This window comes from Chinchilla lanigera, unplaced genomic scaffold (assembly GCF_000276665.1).
Source record: "Chinchilla lanigera isolate Chin_1 unplaced genomic scaffold, ChiLan1.0 scaffold00009, whole genome shotgun sequence".
Taxonomy (NCBI): domain Eukaryota; kingdom Metazoa; phylum Chordata; class Mammalia; order Rodentia; family Chinchillidae; genus Chinchilla; species Chinchilla lanigera.
In genome coordinates, this window is record NW_004955410.1 from 33,709,671 (window position 1) to 33,712,219 (window position 2,549).

The 2,549-nt window shown below is 34.4% G+C and overlaps 1 protein-coding gene across 1 annotated transcript in view; it reads left to right on the plus strand.

Annotated features, from left to right (window-relative positions):
- Nucleotides 1-2,549, plus strand: part of Slc35b4 (solute carrier family 35 (UDP-xylose/UDP-N-acetylglucosamine transporter), member B4) — a 32,765-nt gene that overhangs the window by 13,686 nt on the left and 16,530 nt on the right. Inside the window, exons 5-6 of the mRNA XM_005377537.2 lie at nt 719-800; nt 1,028-1,088. Of these exons, the coding sequence (XP_005377594.1) occupies nt 719-800; nt 1,028-1,088 (143 nt within the window). The remainder of the gene's footprint in view (nt 1-718; nt 801-1,027; nt 1,089-2,549) is intronic.

The window sequence follows — 2,549 nt, forward strand, 5'->3', positions numbered from 1 at the left end:
CTTCTTTTTTAATACCAAATAGCTGAATGTGTCTGGAGATTTCACTGTATCCTCTATTCTGTTACATTGCTCCACATGTCCGTTTGTGTGCCAGTACCATGCCATTTTTATCACTGTTGCTTTGTAGTATAACTTGAAGTCAGGTATTGTGATACCTCCTGCTTTGTTCTTGTTGACCAAGATTGCTTTTGCTATTCTGGGTCTTCTGGGTCTCTTCTAGTTCTATATGAATTTTAGGGTTGTTTTCTCTAATTTTGTGAAGAATGCTGCCAAAGAGAGTGTTTTTTAAAAATATTTTTTTCCAGAGAATGGGCAACTTAATAATTTCTTCACTGTTGAATTCTGCTTCTTGTACTTCACAGTCTTTCCGTCTTGAGTGGTGAGTGTCTTATGACTCAGGGTTGAGCCCTTGGAGACAAGAAAAGCTGCAGATACCAGCTCCTGGGTCAGGCTTGCATTTGGATTCTTGAGAGTACAGTGCAGTGTCATTTTTGGCCCATATCTCTTTCTATTTTTATTTTCTGATAAACTATTTTAACCAATCCCAAGGAAAGATGTTTAGAAACTAATCAGGGTCCTGTTTCCTTCACGTACATGCCTTTGTAAAGTCCAGGAAGTTAGTGTCTTAATCGCATTTTATTGACTTATATCTGATTATAAATATCATTTGGAAATGTATGTTTGTTTTGCTAAGGTGTTTTTGTTCTTTTTTTTGCAGATACAGTATATTCAAATATACCTCCATTGCCCTGGTGTCTGTAGGCATATTTATTTGCACTTTCATGTCAGCAAAGCAGGTGGTAAGAATCAGTTCACAAATCATTTATACTCACTAATTGCCATTAGGCTTAGTTATCAGGCACTTTTTAATAAAACAAATTGAAATGCTTATGTAATACTGTAGAAGGGTTCAGATCTATGAGGGGGAAGAGTGGAGAGAAATGGGTAACATAAATATTTCCCTTGTGTCTCAGCACATTTCATGTCATTCTGGTCTCTATACTGCGTATATTTTCTTATTTTCTAGACTTCCCAGTCCAACGTGAGTGAGAATGATGGATTCCAGGCATTTGCATGGTGGTTACTAGGCAAGTACAGTAATTACAATAAAGCTAATTACCTCTGCAGTTGTGTTTGCTTGGTTTCCTCCTAAGGGAGATGTTTCTTGGCAAGAAACTTCAGCTAAACAAATTATGCCATGGAAGAAAGGGGCATCTGGGATCATATATCTCTGCACCTTAGTGTTCAAGAAATGAAAAAAAAATATCCACAGCTCAGGAAGTATGTTGTACAACATGGATCCATGTTTTTCTTGGTTGCCATTGACACAGAAAGAAAAGTGTCTCCTTGCCCATCACACTCTTTAAAAGCAGTGCATGGGGTGTCATTCATTTCTTCACTACCTTTACTGAGTGGAAGCATTCTGCAAAGAAAGGGCACATTAGAGCCATTGGCTGTTTGAATTTCCAAGGGACCCATTTCTAAATCTTAGATTTAGTTTCTTTGCAGGTTAGCTGTTCTGTATGGCAGTGTTCCCAAATCTAACTGATCATTAGAATCTCCTGGGGAATTTTTTAAAATACAAGTATCTCTATATGGAATTAATTAGACAACTTCTACAGAGGCTTGTTCTTACCCTGAATGATTTGGAGGGGAGACTCTTTCCTGGTGCTTTCAGTAATAACTAGAACAAACACTGACCAAGTGGGAGAGAAATGGCAACGAGAGAACTATGTCATCCTTACTTCTTGGCTTTTAACTTTATCTTTGTAGACTGCTGTTTTTAACATGGCAAGACCCTTATGAGCTATTAGAAAAATACTTTTAACTCAGAGAGAAAAATTTGCAAAGATTATGAACATATAATTCATAGAAGAAAATTAATGTCTAATAATTTTACGTTCAGCCTCACTAGTCTAGCTGTCAGAGAAATGCAAATTAAAACCAAAATACAATGCTTCTTTATTTTTGGCCTATCATACTGGCAAAATGATAAAGGATTACTCTCAATGCTGCTGAGGGTGCAGAAAGATAACCATTTTTATATCAACTATTGGAGGTATACATTGACACAGCCTTTCTAGAAAAATATTGTTTATTGAGTTTTTAAGATGTCTACAACCTTGGACCCAGTAATTCCATTTATGAGATTATATCCTAAGGAAATAATTAACATTTTGTTTCAAGATTTGTGTACAAGGCTATACACTGATTTTAATGATGAAATAATCTAACCATTCTGATTGTAAGACATTTAGATATGTCGCAGCCACATGATAGAAATAATACAGTCATTAAATCACAATTTTGAAAAACTTAATGAGAGATTAGAGGAAAAATGGAGGAAGATATAAGAAAAGCAAGATATAAAATTGTGTATAAAATATTAGCATAAAAATATACATAAATATTTATGTAGAAAATGATAAAGCGCTCAGTGGTGGTATTAGAGTGATTTTCATGTATTTTTAAAATACCGTATATCATAGTTAATTATATTTATAACTTATTTATAATATATATAACTATAACTTATATAAATATAATTA